At 35.1% G+C, this 23,265-nt stretch overlaps 2 protein-coding genes across 4 annotated transcripts in view; both read right to left on the reverse strand.

The window, feature by feature from the left end:
- LOC118766775 overlaps window positions 1-23,265 on the reverse strand; it is a 250,329-nt gene that overhangs the window by 215,758 nt on the left and 11,306 nt on the right. The window lies entirely within an intron of this gene.
- LOC118766642 (SCAN domain-containing protein 3-like) lies at window positions 20,449-23,070 on the reverse strand. The gene is made up of 2 exons (XM_036510199.1): window positions 23,028-23,070; window positions 20,449-20,915 (listed from the first exon to the last, which is right to left on the reverse strand). Exons 1-2 carry the CDS (start codon window positions 23,068-23,070, stop codon window positions 20,449-20,451), a joined length of 510 nt encoding a protein of 169 aa, XP_036366092.1.

Genomic DNA, 23,265 nt, shown 5'->3' on the forward strand with positions numbered 1-23,265 from the left:
ATGACGATATTGGATAGATTAGTCTTAGATACACAATGTCTGAAGAAAAACAAAAAAAATAAAATAAAAAATATGATCACATGGGGGTTTTGTTAGAAATCATTTGCTCAGAGGTTTGCTTGATCAGAGATGATCTGGGATTAACCAGAAAATTAGAATCAGCATCAACGTTACTAACCCCCACCGCTACCCACCTACACCAACAAGCACAAGAGGATCCCCAACTCTGCTACTACTGCCATTAAGACCAACACTGGTACCGTGACCTCTGGCAGAGCATCGCCACTACACCGACCACACTGCCACCAGTGTCAACCGTTGAAGGCAGACTGGTACAGATGAAATGACTCAACATAATGATGCAATTTCATTGGTTGATGGATTCAGGCCAGCTGTGCTGTGTCAATATTGAGTAAGGTGGGAAGAATCACCAAGACACCATCGACTTTATTGATGAATGTAACAGCAGCTTTATATTGACTCTTTGTCTGTCTGCGTGTGTGCGAGAGTGTGTGTGTGCATGCGCAAATGCGAGCGTGTGTGTGTTCCTATTTCAGCAATACACACAATTACACTTGAACTAATGTTTACAAATATACGTTTTACATATATACACATTTGAGATATATATATATGTATGTATGTAATGATATATATATATATATGTGTGTGTGTGTGTATGTGTGTGTGTGTATCTGTGTGTATGTAATTAGATATATATAAATATATATATGTATATATGTAATTAGACATATGCGTGTGTGTATGTATATATATATTTAGACATATATATATACATACATATATATATGAATGTATGTAATTAGACAGACACACACATGCACATATACATGTATATACACATATATCATTCTTCCCACACAAACACACAGAGTAGTGTCTACCTCTGTGAGTGTATGTCAGTGTATGAATGTGTGTATAAATGTGCTTTGTAAATCAGTAAGAGAGAGAGAGAGACATACAGACAGAGACAGAGAGAGAGAGTGGGAAAGAGTGAGTAAGAGAGAAACTTATATATACTTCTATATATATATACAAAAATAAATACATTACAGAGATGTGAGTTCATTTTACAATTAGACATACATATGTACATCCATACATAAACACACACACATACACACACACATACAAACACACACACATTCATGGAACGCACATGAAAAAACGTTGAGGTCTACCTAGGTGTATGGATGCTTTTCACACACACACACACATATATATATATATACACACATATACACCTGTCTGTTTTCATGTATGTGTGTGTGTGTGTGACACATACACACACACACACATATATATACATATATACACATAGTATGTGCATGAGTGATTGATCATTGCTTCGGTTTCAGCTCAGTTGAATGGACAGCAGCCCACTCTCCATGATCAACATCGATTGATTGATAAGAGTAAGCTAAGTTCCTATGATTCAATGCTCATGTTTGCTGGAGCTAAAGTTTGCAGCCAAAGGTGCTGAGAAAAGCTGTATACTTTGTATTTGCTAACCAACACACTTGTGTTCTCTGTCATCATGTGAAATTGGGTTAAATCATGTTCATTCATGTTTAATCGCACTGAAAGATAATTAACCAGGTCAGAAGTCATCTTTTGATAATTTTTCTATCAACATTATCATTATTATTATTATCAACATTATTATTATTATTATTACTATTATTATTGTAGCAACAGATTGCCGACATCCTTAAAGCATCAGGGAAAAAAATGTTTCTTAGTGGTATTTGTTGTGGATCTTTACACACTGAGTTCAAACCTGGTTGAAGCAAGGATTGTCTGTCATTCTGCTGGGAGTCAATAAAAATGAAGTAGTATAGTAACAGATTAGATGAATAGGGTTTAATTGATTGCTTCTGTCTCATTACTGATTTCCTGGCCTTGTGTCTATGTCAGGACCAACGAATTTTAATATTGTTGTTATTTTTTTATCACCACTACCCCGACCACACTGCCACCACTGTCAACCACTGAAAGCAGACAGGTACAGATGAAATGACTCAACATAATTAAGGTGGTGAGATGGCAGAATCATTAGCATGCCAGGAAAAAGGCTTAGTGGTATTTCATCAGTCTTCACGTTCTGAGTTCAAATTCTGCCAAGGCCAACTTTGCCTTTCATCCTTTCAGGGTTGATGAAACAAATACCAGTATAGTACTGGAGTTTATGTAATCCCTGCAAATTTCAGGCCTTGTACCTATATTAGAAAGGATAATTTTTTTTATCTTTTACTTGTTACACACAGTGAGCTATGGCCATGCTGGTGCACCACTTTTGTCAAACAAATCAACCCCAGTGCCTTTTGTTTATTTTTCTTTTTTTTTGAGTCTGGTACAAATCCTATCAGTCTTTTTTGCTGAACTGTTAGTTTACATGGATGTAAACAAACCAACACTGGTTGTTAAGGTTAGAGTGGGGGACAAACACATACATTTCCACACAATTTCCATCAACTGAATTCTCTTCCAAGGCATTGGTCAACCAAAGGCTATACTAGAAGACACTTGCCCAAAGTATGTGGAACAAATAGGGGCTGCAATAAGGGTGGAGCACTTGTAGAAAACAGCACTGCTTGGAACCGCTCGAATACTCCAGAAGGTGCTAAAAAAATAAGGTGTTGCCTTAGTTCACTGGTAGTGAACAGCTGACACTGTAATACATCTCCAGCGTTAGAAGCTGTGCAAAGGCAATAATAATAATATAATAATAATAATAATAATAATAATAATAATAATAATAATAATAATAATAATACATTCTATTATTGGCACAAGGCCTGAAATTTGGGAATAGGGAGATGGTTTATTACATTGACTGGGAATCAAAACCACAATCCTCCGACCACGAGTCCGCTGCCCTAACCACTGGTCCATTGTGCCTCCACAAATACACATACACTCAAGTAAATGCAGCAGGTTTCTTTCAGTTTCCATCTACCTCCTTGCCATTGTCACCATCATTTAATGTCCACTTTTCCAAGTTTGCATAGGTCAAGAAGAAATTTTTGAGGCAAATTTTCTATGGCTGGATGCCCTTCCTGTTGCTAACCCTCACCTGCTACCAAGCAAGGTAATATTTCCTTGAAGCCACACAAAATCACCTCTATGATGGCAAAGCTTGTTTTACAATCAACACATGAGATCAAAACAAGGCTACACACAAACAAACATACTCATCTACCAAATCCACTCACGAGGCTTTGATTGGCCTGGGGGGCTAAAGTCAAAGACACTTGCCCAAGATGCTGTACAGCGAGATTGAACCCTTGCCCACATGGCTGGAAGGCATGTAATGACTACTGAAATGTATTTGTTGTTAGACAGCACTCTTGGATATTGGAGACACTCTGTACAAACAAACAGGTTCCAAAACCGTGCTACATCTAAATGGAAAAAATAACCATACCATCATACATCTAGAAGACAAAGAGAAAATAATTAAAACAAACCACATACTCAAAGACAAATTGTTGTAGAACACAAAGTTCTACATTCCCAAAAGACAATGCAGCACATAGCTGAAGAATGCGGAGGTGCACCTGATGGTGCAGTAGAAACTTGCATGAAACCACTGAGAACATAACAACAACTATAATAATAGTAAAAACAATGATAATAATAATAATAATAATAATGGTAAAAATGCTCAACAAGAAGAAAAAGAACCAACAATTGTCAGTCTCCTTGCTGTTAAAAAACATCAAAGTTAATGATTTTTCTGTTCTATTGTTTACTGCTATTGTTTATATACACGTGTGTACGTGTTGTGTGTATGTGTTGTGTGCACATGTTGTGTGTACGTGCATCGATGCAAGTAAGTATCTGTGCATGCATGTAAGTAAGGGTAAGTTGTTCTTTTTAAATGCATGTCTGAGAAAATTTAACGAACAAGAGATTAGTCAGAAGGCTGGAGGAAGTATGAGAAGTGGAGCGGGGGTGGGGTGGGGTGGGGGTGGGGGTAAGGGAAGAGTTGAACTGAAACACTGGAGAAGTTTAAACTACGACTACCTCCCACCACTCGAACAACAACAACAACAACAACAAATCGGATAAAATAAAATAAACTAAGAACAACAAATTAACAATAAAATGGAAAAGGAAAATGAAAGAAAAGTAAATATATAGAATTTTAAAATGATGTAAATACAAATACAAAATTGCCACCACCATCCCCATCATCAGCATTATTATTATTATTATTATTATTATGATCATCATCATCATTACCATTATTACTGTTATCATTCTCATCAGCGAGAGCAACAACAACAACAACAACAACAACAAGATCAGGTAAAATATAAAGCATAATGAAACAGCAGGGATGTCGCAAACAAACAAGAAAAAAAAATATACAACAAAAAAAGATATTGTTTAAAAGAATTAATTGATGGCAAACAAAATAAACAAAACAGATAATTAAAAACAGAAAGTAAGAATAGTATAATTAATTTTTGTTTTTTGGGGGTTTTTTTTTTGGTTAATTTTAAATAAATAAGTTGCTGCTGCCATTGTTATTGTTGTTGTTGTTGTTGTAGGTGTTGTTGTTTGACATTGTTTATTTTGAAAAGAGAGTAATGTAGTTTTCTTGTTTGTGTATTTGTTATTGTGGTCTTTAATTAATTGTCTGCCATTGGTTGGTTGTTGTCTTCATCGTCATCTTGCTATTTTAATGTTGACGAGGATAAGTCTCGCCTTGTCTTAGTCTCATTTGTGTTCCGTCTCCTTCTTTCATCTTTGTTTTTCACTGAAGTTTGTATAATGACACCATTTCATCATTTGTTCTCACTGCAGAAAGTCTTTAGGGTTTTTTGGTTTTTTTTTTTTTTTGGTTTTTGTTATTGTTTTAAATATTTTTCAGGTTTTCTTTATTTTTGTGCAACTGTTTTCCATTGAATTTTTCTTATATTTTTTTCCTTCTTGTCTGTATTAAATAGGTTTCTTTTCTGTTTTTTTTTTTTCGTTTGCAAAATCTTTTTCCCAACTTTAAGATTGCGTGCAAGTATGTGTGTCTGCCTGAGCATGTGAGTGCGTGTATTTGTGTGTGTGTGTGCAAGAGAGAGAGAGAGAGAGAGAGTGAGAGAGAGCATGTGTCTATGAATCATCATCATCATCATTATCATCATCGTTTCATAAAGGGGCTTCTCCTGCTGTCAGGGTTGGACGATTCTCTTATGACATTTCACACCATTTGGTCCTTCATAATCTGACTCGTACACACAGCAACACAGAATATTAACCTCTTCCTTCTCTTCCACAAGACAGGTCATTTCCAACAAAAGCTAAACAGTCCTCTCTATACAGTGCAACATCCATTTATTCCTCCTTTTATTCAACACAATATCCATAGCTATAAACCCTTCCTATCACTAAACACTCTAAAACAAGGACTGAGTACAATTTTTATTGTGCCAAAGGCTCTAAACAGCTTGTTTCCAACAATCCTAAGAAATCCTCTCTGGGTTACTCTCTCTTTTACTCTTTTACTCTTTTACTTGTTTCAGTCATTTGACTGTGGCCATTGTGGAGCACCGTCTTTAGTTGAGCAAATCGACCCCAGGACTTATTCTTTGTAAGCCTAGTACTTATTCTATCAGTCTCTTTTGCTGAACCGCTAAGTTAAGGTGACGTAAACACACCAGCATCTGTTGTCAAGCGATGTTGGGGGGACAAACACAGACACACAAACATATGTATACACACACATATATACACATATATACACATATATACGACAGGCTTCTTTCAGTTTCCATCTACCAACATTTACTTGTAATATGGTATTAAAGTTTTCATCACCTCAAACTATAAATTGTTTACTGACAAAAAGTAGGGTTGCATTTTTCGTCAGTGACCAGATCACAGTTTTGAGTGATGAAAATTTTGAAGCATACAAAAAAAAAATTAACATTATTTTCCATCTTATTGTTAGTTTTGTCATTTTGAAAAATAAACATTTACTTTATGGTTTGTCATTGTTTACATTTTGAATTATTTTTCTTTATATTTTGAACCATTTACATATACTTGAGGGCACCAAAACCTTTTGGGCCTCTATGGGTCTTAATCGAGCCTTGCCTCAAGGACTTTTCCTATTGATCTTATGAATACTGATAAGGTAACAACAGTAACTGCAATCCCCTCCACCATCATTTATGCCCTCACACACATACAGAGAGAAAGAAAAACAGACATTAATATGTACCTGCCCGGATATATAACATACGGGCAACCACATGGTTCTGGGTTCAGTCCCACTGCGTGGCACTTTGGGAAAGTCAAACTCATCAAACCAGTACTTTATTTAAGTCTAGCATTTATTCTTATGGCCTGTTTTACTTAACTGCTAATATACAAGGATGTAAACAAACAATACTTGTTGCCAAACAGTAGTAGGAGGCCAAACACTAATACAAATATACACACACACACACATTTGAGTGTATGTGTGTGAGTCTCTCTCTGTCTCTGTCTGTCTGTCTATCTGTCTCTCTATATATATATATTGGGTATGAGTAATTATTTCATTTATATCTCGCATATTTGCTGCTGAAGAGGGGAAAATTTCTTATGAATTAACCCCGAAATTGGACCAATATGGTAATAACGAATTTTTTAGAGATTTCTATCGGTTTGTTTCGAGGTGCATAAATTATAATGGTTATCGACAATTTTTTGTTTCGGCAAATTTGGCATTAGAATTTTTCTTCTGCCCTTATCTTGTAAATTATGTATAAATTTTACCTTTAAAGGCATTTTTTGATATGCTGGCCATTGATAAAATTTTTTTCCCAAAAGAAATTTTATCCTATATTAATTATGTATATATATATATATATATAATGCATGAATATATGTAGTTCAAATTTACAGAAAACAAAAGACAAAGATGGGTGAGGAAACCAGCAGCCAGTGTATTAGTTTGATGCACTGGAAGAATAGGAAAATCTTTGACGTTTCAAGCCTATGCTCTTTGACAGAATGGATTGAGAGGTGTTAAAATGGGGAGAGAAAAAATGTGTAGGGATTAATTGTTTAAAATGATGAAATAATTGGAAGAAAGAAGCTGGAAACTGTAGTGAAGAAGCGGCTCAACGAACAGTCAGCAGAATTTTATGGGGGACGTATACATGTTCTCATTCAAAGGTGGAACATTGCTATTGAGAGAAATGGTGACTCTGTTGAGAAGTAGGGATGTGATCCACAGAGGACCAGCTTCATTTTGATGTATGATACATGTTCCAGTGTTGATAATATACCTGTCCTAAAAAATGGCATCACTTTTTGACTCACCCTCATATATATAAGAAAAGATAAAATTTATTATCTTATATATATATATATATATATATATATTATATATATTATATATATATGCTCAACACACACATATATGTAAGAATATACACAAATATACTCATATACAAATATAAATATATTTACATGTGAACAAATAGTTTTCTGATGTACACGGGGTACACATTTTCATATTCATGCTTCAATAACTATCTATCTATCTATCTATCTATCTATCTATCTATCTATCTATCTATCTATCTATCTATCTATCTATATATATATATATATATATATATGTGTGTGTGTGTGTATGTGTATATATATATATATATATTTGTGTGTGTGTGTGTATGCATCCATGCATGTGTATGTATGTACCTGCGTATATCCTCGATTTCTATGAGCATTTTTACATTACTTTTTTACTTTCTCCCCTCTGCTTTTTTCCCCTTATTTAACAGTTATTCTAATAGCTCTATTGTCTTAAAAACAGTCAATTACATAGTAATTTCCCTTTGTTTAACAGTTATTTTCATAGCATTTTTCGATTGCCTCTATAACTGATGAGATGCCAGAGGTTTCCTCCCCAACATCCAAAACTCAGAGTCTTATTATGGCAACCGAATAATTGTCACAAATTATATTACAGATATATATAAATATATATATATATATATATATATATATATATATGCACACATCACAGACTTCCATCAGCCAATTTCATCCACATAACATTGGTCAGTGCAAGGCTATAGTAATAGTAGAAAATGCCTGATCAAAGTCAGCAACATAACCACACCATCTCCTCTCTACTCCAATCCTACTCAGCCATGGTGTCATTTTTATTGTCTTGCTCGCTACTTGGTGGGGGGCTTCACTGGTAAAAAAAATTGTACCCAGTACACACTGTCAAGTGGTTGGCATTAAGGAGGGCATCCAGTCATAGAGACCATACCGAAGCAGACACTTGAGCTTAAAGCAGTCCTCTGGCTTGCTGAATCCTGATAAGCTGTCTAACTTATTCCAGCCTGGAAGATGGATGGTAAATGATAATGAGGAGGAAGATTAAGAGCATTTGGTTGTCAGAAACCTCTGTCAGACAAAATGCTGTGCAATATTTTTTGTTTTTTTTTGGCAGTTCAAATCCCACTGACATCAACTTTGCTTCTTTCCTCCTTCCAAGGGGTCAATGAAAAAAAGCATCATTCAATTATAGGCATCTCTGATATTAGCTAAGCCCCTCCCATCAAATCTATTGTTTTTGTGCCTTACTTACAATGGTCATTGCTATAGACACAAGGCCTGAAATTTTGGTGGGAATGGGGTTAGTCAATTACATCAACCCCACTGTTTGACTGATACCTAATTTATCGACCCTGAAAGAATGTAAGGCAAAGTCGACCTTGGCAGAATTTGAACTCAGAATGTAAAGATAGACGAAATGACACTAATCATTTTGTCTGGCCTGCTAACGACTCTGTCAGCTTGCTACCTTAATTACAAATAATCCTTTCTATTATAGGCAGAAGGCCTAAGATTCTGGGGAGGGGATAGTCAATTACATCAGCCTCAGTGCTCCACTGGTAATTATTTTATCGACTCCCCAAAAGGACGAAAGGTAAAGTCGACCTCAGTGGAATTTGACGAAATACCACTTATCATTTTGTATGTCACGCTAATGTTTCTGTCAGCTTGCCACCTTAATTACAAATAATAATTATTATTATCATTAAATGACCCTTGAGACTAATAACAAAAAAATGATTGTTATTATTACTGGCAGTAGTAGTAGTAATAGTAGTAGTAGTTGCTTGTAATGATACTGATATCTATAGCAGATATTCACGTATCCTCTCCTTTACCTCTTCAAAATGTTTGTCTTTTTACTTTTCCTCAGATTTCTGTATCCTTTCTTATATTTCCTAGCCTAAATCATCATCATCATCATCATCTTAATCACATCAACCTGTCTCTTCTCTTATTCTATTTGCTTCTCTTTCCATCCACCCCGCCCCCACTTCACTTTTTTTCTTTTTCTGTTTTTCTACTTTTATATAACTTTTAACAATTAATGACACTATGTCAAAAGATGCTCTTAGCAAAACTCTCATTAATTACAGCTTGATTATCAAAATATACTGTTTGTCTCGTCAATGTTTAATTTATTGTTTTAATTTATATATATATATATATATATATATATATATATATGTATATGTATATATGTGTGTGTATATATGTACATATATATACATATATATATATGTGTATATATATGTGTGTGTATATATATATATACATATATATATTTACACATATATACACACACTCATATACACACACACACACATATATATTTCTGTTTCCTTTTTACCTTACTTTTCTATTTGTTTTGTTTTCTTTCAGTTTCTTTTCATTGTTTTCTTTAAAAATATTTTTGACCATTATTTATTTATTTATTTATTTATTTTTCAGACTACTTAAAAACATCATACAATAACATAAGAACAACAATGAAATAATGAACCAAAACACACACACACACGCACACACAAACATGAATACTACACTCTAAAGAACAATATAAACACACAGTTCAAATAGCGGCAACAACACTTATAAAAAAGAAAATAAAAGGTAAAAAAGATAAAGAAGAAAACAAAACCTAGGTAGACAAAAAAAAATAATAATAAAAGAACATCATTGCAAAACACACAACAATAACAAAAAACCAAAAATAAAACAAACACCACAATAAACATTACACTAAACAACAATAAATAAAAAAAATATAAAAATAATGATAGTAATAAGAGCAATAATAATATTAGCAGCAGCAGCAGCAATAATAATAATAATAATAATAATAATAATAATAATAATAATAATAATAATAATAATAATAATGATAATGATAATATAATAATAATAATATAATAATAATAATAATAATAATAATGATAATGATAATAATAATAATAATAATAATAATAATAATAATATAATAATAATGATAATGATAATACTGATAATAATAATAATAATAATAATAATAATAATAATAATAAAATGATAATGATAATAATAATAATAATAATAATAATAATAATAATAATAATACTGATAATAATTACAACAATGATAATGATAATAATAATGAGAACAACTACAGCAATAACAATAACAATAATAATAATTATGATGATAATGATGATGATGATGATGATGATGATGATGATTACAAAACACACAAGACAATTGAAAAACATATTTTCTAATAGCTTGTTTCTGATAGTTTAAGATGATTTGTGTTCAAATGATAAATTAGTTTAACAAGTTTTGCTATTGATGAGTTTATCATAGAGAAAATAAATAAATAAATAAATAAATAAACAAAATAAATAAAATAAACAAATAAAATAAACCAAGAACAACAACAAATCACACAGATACAGTCACAGAAACATTTATACATGGCTGCACAGATATACACCTAAGATCACACACACACACACACACTCATACAAACACATATACACACACTTAAATAGACAGGCACATATACACAGGTAAATGTCCCCAGCTTCATTATAGTTTTAATGTTACTGTCAAATTATATTTGAACTAATCAAAGTCATACTTAGGACTATTTTACATCAATTCAATAGTTTTGAGTGCATTTATATATATTTGTCTTTTAGAGGTTGTTTCTGTACGTATGAATAAACAAATGAATGAATGACTGCTTATATCTATATATATATAAGTGTGTAATGGTGTCTGTCTATGTATGTGTGTTTGGGGTTACTCTAACTCCTCCCACGCCGTCCAACTGATTTTAATGATTTTTAGCACACCAGTAGATCACACGCCCTGAAGTTCAAATAAGGCTATTCAATAATGCTCAGTTGGTATCGATTTTTGTGAGCTCAGTTGGGTGTCTGAATGGAAATTCCCATAATGATGTTATTTGTTCTTGCAGTTTTTGCATTTTTTCACATGTAAAATTTCAACAAAAACGACAGAATAGTCTTTAAGGAAATGCTTATTTACATTTGTGTCCTCTTCAAGCCCTCTTGAATTAAATAAACACCTTATGCATCACCCTCACCACAAACTTGATCTACATCTCAAATTTCATTGAAATTGGATCAATAATGAAAAAGTTACGGCAAAAAATAAAATTTATTACTTCAGCCTCACTTCGCTGCACCATTGAACACATCGTCGATGGCGGCAAAAGCTCTGCTCCATCAACAAAACTCTACCGCCTGCTCTGGCCATTTTACTTCTGCCTGCCACATACCTACTCATCCTGCAACAGCCTGCTGAACCAGATATAACATCTTAATGGGTAATACTTGGCATGGTGAACATAGAAGATTTCAATACAAGGTTAGATATGGGCTTAAATCCAACATGGAAAACATGAACAAGCCTGGGCCCATATATATATATATATATATATATATTAGCATCATCATTTAACGTCTGTTGCCCATGCTGGCATGGGTTGGACAGTTTGACCAGGGCTGGTAAACTGGAAGTCTGCACCAGACTCCAGTCTGATTTAGTCTGGTTTTCTACGGCTGGATGCCCTTCTTAATAGCAACCACTCTGAAAGTTTAATAGTTGCTTTTATGTGCCACTGGCATGGGTACCATTTGCATGACACCGGTATCTGCCATGACTGTTATTTTCCTCAGCTTGATGGGTCTTCTTCTGAAGCACAACATAATGCCAACAGTCTCAGTCTTTGCCTCTGTGAGGCCCAACATTCAAAAGGAACTCAACCCTTTTGCCTCCATGAGGCCCGATGCATATATATATATATATATATATATATGGCAAGCGCAAGTGAGACCATAACATTGTGGCCTATGCCAGGGGTGTAACCAGTCCACTTACATGTGCCTTTCCTTCATTGGACACAAAACTCTGCTTGCAAAGACTTGTTGAGGCAATCAAATTCGATGACTGGCATCCGTGCTAGTGGAGCGCTAAGAGAACCATATGAGTGAGATCAGGGCCAGAGCAACAAGCTGGCCTCTGAGCCGATGGCATGTTAAAAACACCATTTGAGTGTGATCGTCACCTGCATCACCTACTAGTACTTGTGCTGGTGGCACATGAAAAAATATTCAGGTGAGGTCGCTGACAGTGCTACTGGACTGGCTCCTGTTGCCACTACTGCCTGACTGGCCCTCGTGCCAGTGGCTAATAAAAGCACTCACTACACTCTCAGAGTGGTTGACATTAGGAAGGGCATCCAGCTGTAGAAACTCTGTCAGATCAGATTGGAGCCTGGTGCAGCCATCTGGTTTGCCAGACCTAAATCAAATCGTCCAACCCATGCTAACATGGAAAGCGGACGTTAAGTGATGATGATGATGATGATGATGATATATATATATATATATTTTTTTTTTCTTTAATTCTTTAAAATGTTTCAGTTTCAAAGCTGCAGTCATGCTGGGGCACCACCGTTGACTGAGCAACACCATTATTTGAAACCTCCTCCAACATGTGGCATTTGGTCAATGAGGGAGTTCGATGCTGCTGCCCACATCTGTGTTTCCTGCTGCTAGGTAGGCTCTTATGGAACCCTTGACAGGAAGAGATCCAGTTTTGTTTTAAAGGAAATTACATCCACACCATGCAGGTCTCTCAGGCATTTTGGATGGATATTGATGAGCTGTGAGCCCTTGAAGCCCAAGCCGTTGCAGTATCTGGTCCTGTATTTTGATGGCGATACTAGGATTTTTGGCACTATGCAATGATATATCATATATTTATGTATATGTATATATATATATATATATATATATATATATATATATATGAGAAAAAGACATAGTATTGGGTATTCTATAATTCATTGTGGCACTCTGTCTGTTACAACAACAAGAGTTTCAGTTGATCCGATCAATGGAACAGCCTGCACATGAAATTAATGTGCAAGTGACTGAGCACTCCACAGACACATGTACCTTTAGTGTAGTTCTTGGGGAGATTCAGCAATGACACAGAGTGTGACAAAGCTGGCCCTTTGAAATACAAGTACAACAGAAACATGAAGAAAGTGTGAGAGCAAGTTGTGGTGAAAGAGTACAGCAGGGTTCGCCACCCCACCCATTGTCAGAGCCTCATAGAGCTTTAGGTGTTTTCACTCAATAAACACTCACAATGCCCAGTCTGGGAATTGAAACTGCGATCCTATGACTGCAAGTCCACTGCCGTAACCACTGGGCCACTGCACCTCCACATTCTATAATTATATAGAATAGGATATGGTGGTAAGTATCTTAATGTTGTCCTTTTGTCACAAGGGCTCCTTGGTGATAGTGAAGCCCACCAATACTACAAGAGGAAAATATAGTATTGGGTATTCTATAATAATATAGAATAGGATATGATCATTACTATCTTTAGGCTGTGCATTTGTCACAAGGGTTTGTTAGTGATTGTGAAATCCACTAGAGAAAATATAGTATTGGGTATTCTATAATGATAGAGAATAGGATATGATCATTACTATCTTTAGGTTGTGCTTTTGTCACAAGGGCTCTCTTACTGATAGTGAAATCCACAAGAGAAATATATAGTATTGGGTATTCTATAATAATGTTATGTTAACAAGTAACAGTTAATGATGTGAGATTACATGCAATTTTACAAGAGTTTGATGCTCGTGTTTACTGGCCTGTAGTAGAACAACTCACACTTAAAATGTGTATGAAATGATTTCATTTCTCAATAACTTCTGAAGTGTGAAATGCATCATTGGTTGGATATTGGCAAACTATTTTTACACTCCAGGAGTCTCTGTAATCAGTAATGTCATTATTAAGAATCAAAACCTCATGTGTTAAAAGATAAGTTTCCAGTCTTTTGATAATTTTTGTTTTTATCTATTCTGAAAGATATCTTAGATTTATGAAGCCAGTTGTGAAGATAAATGGATTTATTTCCATTAATTCTGGTTATTCTGATGAAAAACAGAATGGTCTGAACTTACTAAAGAGCAGGTTAAAGGTGACATTACCTACTAATCAAAAACAAAAATATTCCATCTATCAAAATAAAGAAATGACAAAAAGATACTCAGAGAATGAACAAGGCCTTTATTCTTTGAAACAACTGACTAGACAACCTGCTAATGACTTTGTCATTTCTCTTCAACAAGTATCAAAATATTTGAAGTTTCTTATTACAAGTGAAGTAGAATGTTTTGGGGATGCTTTTTGTCAAAGCCTTAAAGGGAAATCCGGATCTTTTCGGTTTGAACAGCAGTTTTTTCTAGCAGTGTCATACGAAATTGTCACCCATAATTATGACCCTAGTATCGATCTATTGCATTTCAATCTGTTTTAGGGTTAGGGTTAGTTAGGGTTAATTAGGGTTAGGGGTAGGGGGAAAGGGTATCTTTTTTTCTTCAGAAATGTAAATAAACCCAATCTGTTTCTTAAACGAGGGACATATTCATACGGCACAGAATGTTTTTTTTACATTAATGGACGTAATTGATTGGTTGAAATTGCAGAAATTGAAGAAAAAAATACGACAAATATCTTACAAACTATAGAATTTTCTCAATAAAGCCAAGAGAAAAAGATGTTTTATAAACACATTCTACCAGTATACGAAGTTAAAAATCTTTTAGTTACCTAGAAATTATGTTAAAAACTGCTGTTCAAACCGAAAAGATCTGGAAATCCTCTACAAGTAATAAACCATAGCTTTTCTATTACCTTATGAAATTGGTAAAAGCTTTACTTTACAGGATAGATTTTCTGTAGTCCAAGAGCAAAAGTCTATGCAGGTGTGGCTGTGTTGTAAGAAGTCTGCTTTCCAACCACATGATTCTGGGTTCAGTCCACTGTGTGGCACCTTGGGCAAGTGTTTTCTACTATAGCTTTTGGCTGACTAAAGCCTTGTGAGTGGATGTGATAGATGGAAAGGAAACTGAAAGAAGCCAAGCCTATTGTGTGTACATGCATTTGTGTGTGTGTGTGTTCATGTTTGTGTTTGTTGTCCACTACCACTTGACAACCAATGCAGGTGTGTTTACATCCCTGCAACTTAGTGGCTCAGCAGAGAGAGAGAGAGAGAGAGAGAGAGAGAGAGAGAGAGGAAGAGAGAGAGAGAGATACTGTTAATAAAAAAAAGCATTAAAAGAAATTAAATCCTGGAGCTGAAACAGTTGACTGAGATTCTTCACGGTAGTGCCCCAGCATGGCCACAGTCTAATGACTGACACAGGTAAAAGATAAAAGATACCAGTGCTATGGATTATTTTAAAACATTTTACCATCTTTGAAGCGACTAAATGATTGCTGTTTGAAGATAAAAAGGAAATACCAACTTTTACTAGAATCAGAAGTGAAATTTTCAATGATTTAAAGCAGTTTAACTTATTGGCTTATGATGAGATGACAAGATGAAAATAAAAGTATCTTTGATGAAGATTTGCAAGTCTTGTTTTCAAATATGATCAAGATAGGCATGGACGTGGCTGTGAGATAAGTTATTTGCTTCCAAACCACATGGTTCTTAGGCTCAATTCCACTGCAGTGGTCACCTTGGGCAAGTACTACAGCTGGTTTACTACAGCTTTGGGCTGACCAAAACCTTTTGAGTGAAGTTTGATAGATGACAACTGAAAGAAGCTAATCATGTATGTGTGTGTGTGTGTGTGTATAATGGATAATAAAAAGAATGTTTTACACCTGGTCGCTTACTGGTAAAGCACTGGCACTTTCACAGTGATCGTTATGTATATTCCATCTTCCATCTTTCATTTGCCATATATATATATATATGTATATATCTTCCAAGTAAGTTTATATTAATAATTCTGATGTGCAATTGATATGACCTTTTTACTCTTGTTTTTCGCTCTTTCTCTTTCTTATTCTTTTACATCCTCTTCTCCCAATCTTTCCAATGTTGGAAAGAAATGACCTGTTGTAGAGAGCTAGAAGCATTTGAAATAATCAGATCATTTTCATTAGTGCAAAAGCTGAAATTTCTTATTGATAAGCAAGAACTTCTATTTAATGATTGACCTAAATCTGCTACTAGAATGTGTCATTGGTGTATCAAAATTCTTATATGAAGTGCAACACCACCCAAGAAGAGAGAATTTGGCAGCAGAGACCTGACGGCGAATGTCTGAAAATTACTTAACCCTGTCATACAGTATTCCCACTATAATGGGAATAGGATAAACATCATATTTGCTGGATTCCTGGTAAAGCGGTAATGAATGACACATGCAGGAAAAGAAGATGCACCTGATCCTTGCTAAGGTTATCTCTACAGATATTCTATAGAAATTATAAATTTTTGCTACAATGTTTCATATCCAAAAATAACAAAATCAGTGATGGCATTGATTTTTATAGAATATCTGTTAAGATAACCTTAACAAGTGATGTATATCGCACTGCTATCACAAGAGAAGATGGTACTGACTTATAAAAATGTTTAATATACTTTATAAGTATATCATGGTTGCATTATGAAATACTACATCTCTACAAGTCATTATTGATAGCAGCCAGTTCTGTCTGTTAGTTTGTCTGCAATTGTTACTCTTGAGCTGTATATGCAACTATTTATTCTTTTGCATGGGAGCCCAGGTGAAGGATGTGGAGGTACACGGCCCAATGGCTAGAGCAGCAGACTCACAGTCGAGGAATCATAGGTTCAAATCTCAGACCGGGTGATGTGTGTGTTTATGAGCGAAACACTTAAGCTCCACGCGACTCCGGTAGAAGGTAATGGCGAACTTCTGCTGACTCTTTCACCACAACTTTTTCTCACTCTTTCCTCTTGCATCTTGCAGCTCACCTGCGACAGACCGGTGTCCCATCCATGTGGGGAACCTATACACCAAGGAAACCAGGAAACCGGCCCTTATGAGCCAGACAAAGCTCGAGAAGGAACAAACAGGTGGAGAATGGAATTAAATCCAGGTGTGAGTGGGTTAACTTAATGAATTAATGTCAAATTACAAAGTTATAAAACATTTGTTTAAACTTGTAAAGAGTTTATAACATTCTGGCTTTGATAGAGAAGTTGTTTGAAAGAAAAGATTCACTTTAAAGATCATACAAAATAAATGTGCATCTCAGATCAAAGTAGATCATGCGAAAGAGGCCAAGGTGAAAACATTTCATTTCAGCAACATTACAATTGACCAACTTTCAATATCAACAAAACCTTGGCAATGACTGTCAATGGATATTGTGGGACAAGAAATAAATAAAAGAGAAAAATAAATAAATAGGAAAATAGATAAATAGAAATGAAAAATAAAATAAATAAATAAAATATAAATAGAAACTAAAATGAAAACCTCATGGATTTGGTTTGTGTTCTTTGAGTTTATATGTTACTTTTTTTGCATTCACCTAAAGAAAAGGTATTTCATTTCTCAAGCGATTATTTCATACTTGTTCCCATTATGCACTCAATTAAATCTAACGCAAACGAGATGATAAAACACGACAAAGAACTTTCATTTGCTTTAAATGAATATAAGATGATTGCCTCCTAGAACTTGAAATGTGCAATCACCTCGTAACACAAAATGCTTAACATTACAAGTTGTTCAACAGTGGAAACTTCAAGTGATTTCATCCTTAATTTTCTGACATTAACAGAATGAATTCCTTTGAAAAAAAAAAAATCGATTTAAAAAAGAAAAAATGTTGAGGACAAAAAAAAAAGTCAATTAATTAACAAGGTGATAGTAATTGAAGAACTGTCTAACTAGCATGTTCTAATTTAATTTGCAACTTGAAGGCATAATTCAGTCTCAACAAGCCATTTATCTTGAACTCCTAAACCTGAAATCCATAACATTGAAGAATGCAGAAAACCCTTTAGTCATTTCAGTTGGTCTCAACCAAACACGGCCACTCATGTGGCAATGATGATAATAACAGCAATGACAATAACATAAGCTGAGCAGCAATAGACGATGTTGATAACATATCCGATCATCACAAATACAATTACACCAAACTATTGTAACAGATTCATAAGAATGAAAAGAATAATTGCAGAAAAGTTGTGCAATGCAGGAGATCATAAAAACACACACTAATAATAAAACACACAATAATAAAAATAATGAAATTTTATCTCAACCATTTTGTCATATTCTTTTGTTTTGGTCATTTGACTGCAGCCATGCTGGAGCACTCCCTTGAATGGTTTTTAGTTGAGCAAATCGGCTCTATGACTTATTTTGATTTTCTAAAGCCTAGTACGTATTCTGTTGGTCTCTTTGCTGAACCACTAAGTTATGGGGATGTAAACACACCAACACCAGTTGTTGAGTGGTGATGGGGTACAAAGGTAGACACAAAGACACTCACACAAATATATATCCATATACAGACACACACACGCACACATATATATGTGCATGTATATATAAATATTTACACACACACACACATATATATATATATATACATACATACATACATACATATCGTGAAATATATTTGCCACCTAAATGTGGCTAACCCATAAGAGTTGATGTTACTGTAGCTTGCAGCCCCAGGAAGACATCTCCTCCAGCTGGCTATTGACACACTTTCTGAGCCCTATCAATACATACATATATATATATATATATATATATATGTGTGTGTGTGTGTGTATACGATGGGCTTCTTTCAGTTTCTGTCTACCAAATCCACTCAAGGCTTTGGTTGGCCCAAGGCTAAAGTAGAAGACACTTACCTAAGGTGCCATGCAGTGGGACTGAACCTGAAACCATAAGGTTGAGAAGCTAGCTTCTTACCACGCAGCAACACCTGCACCTAAATATCGATATTTAATAAATGTTTGTGCTACTCACAAATTACTTTTGTGACATCTTTTGTTTCTTTTTCTGCTCTTCATTTTCGTCATGCAGTAACTGTAGTACTGGATATTCTATAGTTATAGTAAACACTAACAGTAGGATGTTATGAGATCATTCTACACAAGTTCAATTTTCAAGTCACCTGGCTTGAAGATGAATGACTTATTTGTTGTGTTTCATAACCACATTCTTTTGGGTCCACCCCACCACTGTGTAACAGTTGCAACATGTGCCTTTAACTTATAGCATCAGACTTACCAAAGATTTGTAAGTAAAACTGAAAGAAGTTAATTGTGTGAACATATCAATATAAGTGTGTGTATGAGACCCTTCTCTGGATGCAATCAAAGATATCTGTGAGCATAGCTACATTCCTAATGTATACATGAAAACAATATTCAGTTATAGGCCTCAACTGAAGCATGTAGAACAGTGTTTTCCAATCTCTTCTCCCGGTGCCCCACTTTTTAATAACAAATTTTCTGGTACCTCACTTTTTAATGACAAAAATTCTGGTGCTCACCTTTTTTTTTTTTTAATATAGATGGATATATGATACCTCAACTCATTTAGTGAGAACCCTATGGCACAGATCCTTGATTTGATGAGAGACAATTTTGTTAACTTCAGTGTTAAATCACCATGCTTTGTAATTTCATGCCAGTTTCTCTTGGCTTCCTACAAATTGTCAACTGCACTGAATCCACATTCGACCAAATAAGACGAAGGAAAATAAATCAATAGTTCTCTTGTTGATTTAGAGATGTTGAGGTATTTTCTTTCAACATAGCCACATATTTGTACCTTTCAGTTTAAACAATGTCTTCTCTGATTCATCATGTTGCAATTCTGATAATGCTTCTTGGTATTGAACTGCAGCATCAGAAACGTCAATCAGCAGTGGTTGAGTTAACCATGTGGGAAAATTCATTGCCTGCAAATCACAAAATCCGTCATTGAAGTCCTTTATTAAAGTTATCCAAATGGTCAATGATTATGGTGGCTGCATTATTTGTCCTCTCACTTTTACTCAACCAGTATAACTGGCTGAAATTTCTTTTGGAAACATTTTTTTTGGCATATTTCGAGGCTGCAATGAATCCAAAAGTCTTTGCTTTCACATCAACAAGCATCATGTTTGTACCTTGGAGTTGCTTATTTAAGTTTCCAAGTTTCTCAAAGATGCCTGTCAAATAACTGACACACTTGATCACAGCTTATAGAATCTCATTAAGAACAGGGGACAGTTTCTTGACAACCGAATTTTCTTGGTGTATGATACAATGGACAATCAACATGTTTGGATTTTCATCCTTCATCATTTTTAAGCATCCTGTTTTCTTGCCCATCATATCAGGTGCACCATCTGCCATGCAAGACAGTATGTTTTCTTTCGGCATTTTGTTTTCATCCAAATAATGTTTAAGCGTGCTCTGGATATCCTTTGCATTTATGGTTGTTTCCAATGATGCCTCATACTCAGTGTATCTCACATAAGTCAATAACACGGCCTCAGTGTACTGAAATGTGGTTTCATCCACTAATAATGAGAATTTTCGTGATTTTAATGTCTCAATAAGCTGGTTTTCAAAATCTTGCCCCATTTCATCAAATCTGTTGTAGACAGTGTTATTACTGAGTGGTATGGCCCTGACATCTCTATTATCTTCTTCTTGTACAGTTTCTAAGAATATTGAGATAGCTGGTTTAATCAGTAGCTCTCTAGTTTGATCCTTTCCATGTTTTGCTATAAGCAAGGAGATTTCATAACTGGCTTTGGGGATGCTTACTTTACAGCAAATAGTGAAGTAACTTTTGTTCAGTTTCCAAAATTTTCTTTCAGTGATTTGAAGTACTCCAAATCTGAATTAGAATTGTTGAGATGTCCTGTCTCCAAGTGTGCTTTAGCCTGCCTGCCTTCATTGATGCATTGCTCATTTTCTAATGATAATCGAAATCAAAATCGAGGACTGGCATCCATGCTAGTGGAGCGTTAAGAGCACCATCCAAGCGTGATCATTATCAGCGTCACCTTACTGGCACTTGTGCTGGTGGCACATGAAAAACATTCGAGCGAGGTTGTTGCCAGTGCCGCTGGACTGGCTCCTGTGCAGGTGACACGTAAAAAACACCATTTGAGTGTTGAAAGAGTGTGGCCGGTACCACTTGACTGGTCCTTGTGCCGGTGGCACATAAAAGCACCCACTACACTCTCGGAGTGGTTGGCATTAGGAAGGGCATCCAGCTGTAGAAATTCTGCCAGATCAAGATTGGAGCCTGGTGCAGCTATCTGGTTCACCAGTCCTCAGTCAAAATCGTCCAACCCATGTTAGCATAGAAAGCGGACATTAAACGATGATGATGATGATGATGACAATAAGCAGAACGGTTTATGCTTATCGTTCTCATCACTAATGGACATTCTCCAGTCTTCTCCCTGAAAGCATGTTGTCTCCTCTCTCTAATTTTTCTATTACTTCTATAATATAGTCTTTGGTCCTCAGATCTATCTGTCCTCAGATCTATCTGTCCTCATATTGCCACTACCATTTAGACATCCTTGAGCCATTTGTCTCTCCATTTCGCACTCATCCTGGTTGCCTCTCCTCCCATTATTCTCACATTAACCACCAATATTTCTAGTCCTTCTACCCCAGGATATCAACCCACTGGAATCTTCTCTCTGTTCATGTCTTTCCTGCAGGTATCAATCAGCATCTTTCAAACAGAACATTAACAGCATCAAGTTCATCTCTCTTGGAGAGCCTGGGTATGGGGGTATAGCCCCATTTTCCTGACCAAACAAGTGAAAAAAAAAACATTGAAAATAATAAAAAAAAAAGTATCTTAGTTAATTTGGGGCTGTTTCTGCTAAATTATTATTTATAACCATTGTAGATAAACACTGTGATGTGTTGGGACTATTAAAATCATTGATATATTAACTCACTCTGTTTCAATTTTAACTTGTAGATCAGCCTTTTAAAGAAGAAAATGTGTTTGATTTGGTAGATTTGACAACTAGATTACTAAGTTGGTTGACCAGAACAAATATAAAATTCTCCAGAAATATCACTCAATCAAGACTAATGACATTCTAAAAATAACTTGAAATTTACAGTACTCACCTCTCAACTCTCAGAACACATATGTCTTATTTCATAAAATTTTATCTGTTCTTTTTTTCATTGTTTTTTTCTTTTTCTTCTTTGCTGACACACATTACAAGTAATTTCCACAAAAAAACTAGTTTTCTTCTTAACCTTAACTACATTGACTTAACACAAAACAACATTTATGTATCGCTGTATCCGGATAGTATCGTTCTCCTCGGCAGTGAACTGGCAGAACTGTTGGCATGCCAGGCAAAATACTTAGCGGTATTTCGTCTGTCGTTACGTTCTGAGTTCAAATTCCGCCGAGGTCGACTTTGCCTTTCATCCTTTCGGGGTCAATAAATTAAGTACTAGTTACACACTGGGGTCGATGTAATCAACTTGATCCCTTTGTTTGTCCTTGTTTGTCTCCTCTATGTTTAGCTCCTTGTGGGCAATAAAGAATAAAGAAATAAGTATCATTCTCTATTACCAATCATTAAACATTCTATACTTACTATCCTAAGATGGGGCTGTGTGGCTAAGAAGTTTGTTTCCCAACTACATGATCTTGGGTTCAACCCCACCGCATGACACCTTGGGCAAGTGCCTTTTACTTTTGCCTCAGCCTGTCCAAAGCCTTGTTAGTGAATCTGGAAGACAGAAACTAAAAAGAAAGCAATTAGATACACCCAACTAACCAATACTAGCTTGGAAAAATGGATAGAGAAACAAATTTGGCATGTTTTATCTTTTACTTGTTTCTGTCATGAGACAGTTACCATATCTTGTTATTGGATTTAATGCATGGAGGAGCATGGCTTAGTGGTTAGGGTGTTGGACTCATGACTATAAGATTGTGGTTTCGATCCCTGGACTGGGTGATACATTGAGTTCTTGAGCAAAACACTTTATTTTACCAGTTCACTCAGCTGTAGA

Source organism: Octopus sinensis, linkage group LG17 (assembly GCF_006345805.1).
Source record: "Octopus sinensis linkage group LG17, ASM634580v1, whole genome shotgun sequence".
Classification (NCBI taxonomy): Eukaryota; Metazoa; Mollusca; class Cephalopoda; order Octopoda; family Octopodidae; genus Octopus; species Octopus sinensis.

Excerpts from the sequence above, each read along its gene's own strand:
- LOC118766642 (XM_036510199.1), bottom strand. The coding sequence starts at position 23,070 with ATGCCAAATTTGTTTCTCTATCCATTTTTCCAAGCTAGTATTG. Across the intron at positions 20,916-23,027 it reads ATTTTTCCAAGCTAGTATTG|AAACTGTACAAGAAGAAGAT; the intron begins GTTAGTTGGGTG and ends CAATATTCTTAG.